Source organism: Limulus polyphemus, unplaced genomic scaffold, assembly GCF_000517525.1.
Source record: "Limulus polyphemus unplaced genomic scaffold, Limulus_polyphemus-2.1.2 Scaffold4069, whole genome shotgun sequence".
In the NCBI taxonomy this organism is placed as follows: Eukaryota; Metazoa; Arthropoda; class Merostomata; order Xiphosura; family Limulidae; genus Limulus; species Limulus polyphemus.
In genome coordinates, this window is record NW_013669679.1 from 50,191 (window position 1) to 51,632 (window position 1,442).

The 1,442-nt window shown below is 31.3% G+C and overlaps 1 protein-coding gene across 6 annotated transcripts in view; it reads left to right on the top strand.

Moving 5' to 3' along the window:
- The window catches only part of LOC106470535 (cytospin-A-like), a 68,115-nt gene that overhangs the window by 44,248 nt on the left and 22,425 nt on the right, over positions 1-1,442 (top strand). For all 6 annotated transcript variants that reach the window (XM_022399140.1, XM_022399142.1, XM_022399139.1 and 3 more), the window contains exon 9: positions 709-870. In XM_022399140.1, the coding sequence (XP_022254848.1) occupies positions 709-870 (162 nt within the window). The remainder of the gene's footprint in view (positions 1-708; positions 871-1,442) is intronic.

A 1,442-nucleotide genomic window follows, 5' to 3' on the forward strand; every position in this document is an offset into this window, starting at 1 on the left:
AATTAGGGACGGTTAGCCCCCGTGTAGCTTTGCGGGAAATTAAAAAAAAACAAATCAGGCAAAGATATTAACTCTTTCATTGCACAATTAATTTTCAGGCTGATTGATTCCCAAAAAGTCAATTATCCACCAAAAAATAAAAGTATTAATTTGACCCTTTGTATTATTTTTTCAGTATTAAAAGAAACTGTATTTACTATATCTGACAGAAATATTTCCTGAAAACCATATGGGATAGTAAAAAATAATGAGTTAAACAAAAAATTGAGGAAAATTAAAAGAAAAGTGTTCTCCAGTAAATGGAATAAATATAGGGTGAAATTAAGTCAGTAAGAGGCCAAAATCATTACAAAATATGAAATAAATTATTTAGATAACAATATCCAAGATATAAAGAAGCTGTCTTTATATAGATTCTATGTGTGTTCCTGCAAAGTTGTCAATTTTCTAACAAGGCATATAAACATCCAAATTTCACAGTCAGTGGGTATAAAAGTTTATTGGGATATACCCAAACTGCGCAACAAAAGGGTTAAAAAACCACATGTGCCAAATGATCATAAGTTTATTGAATCTTATTTGCATTTCAGATCACATGACTAACCATTAGATTTGCATAAAACATGAGGGGCAATTATATTCAATAAGAGCAGTCTTGTCTTGTTATTGCTGTAATGTTGTAAGTTCTTGTTATTCTTTAATGAATAGACAGACGAATGGAAACGGTTCCAGGATGACCTGTTGACCACTGTCCGAGTGGCAAATGACTTCAAGACTGAAGCTCAACGAGACAGAGAGAAATTAGAGTCAGAGAACAAGATGTTACAGGAAAAGACAGCTAAATTAGAAGCTGAGATGCATAAGTTAAAGGTAGCAGGATAACTAAAAGCTTGGTTATAGGAAAAGTGACTAATAATGTATTGAATCAGTTCTTGTTGGATTTAATTTCTTTTCAGACTAATAATTACAACCTGAACAGAATTTGTATTTGTTATGAAGTAACCTAAGCATAGTACTAGAATTCAGATCATTTTTAGTCCTAAACTTAAAACAATGAACTCATAAATCGTGGTATATCATGTGTCTGTCAAGTTCATTGTTCTATCATATCACTGTTCATTCATCACCAATATATTTCAAAGTACATCTGTACTGTCATGTCTATTTTGTAAACTGTATAAAGTAGTATTTGTTGTTTCTTTGGTGAAAGTCAAAAAAAGGGGATATTATCAATCCAATAAAATCTTGTTGTTCTATGACATAAAACTTACATTTAATTTATGTTCAAGTTAACGTGCACACAGTGTATGTTTAGTCTGTCTTCAAGTTAACGTACACACAGTGTATGTATTGTCTAATTTATCTTCAAGTTAACGTGCACACAGTGTATGTATAGTCTCATTTATCTCCAAGTTAACATGCACACAGTGTATGTATAGTCT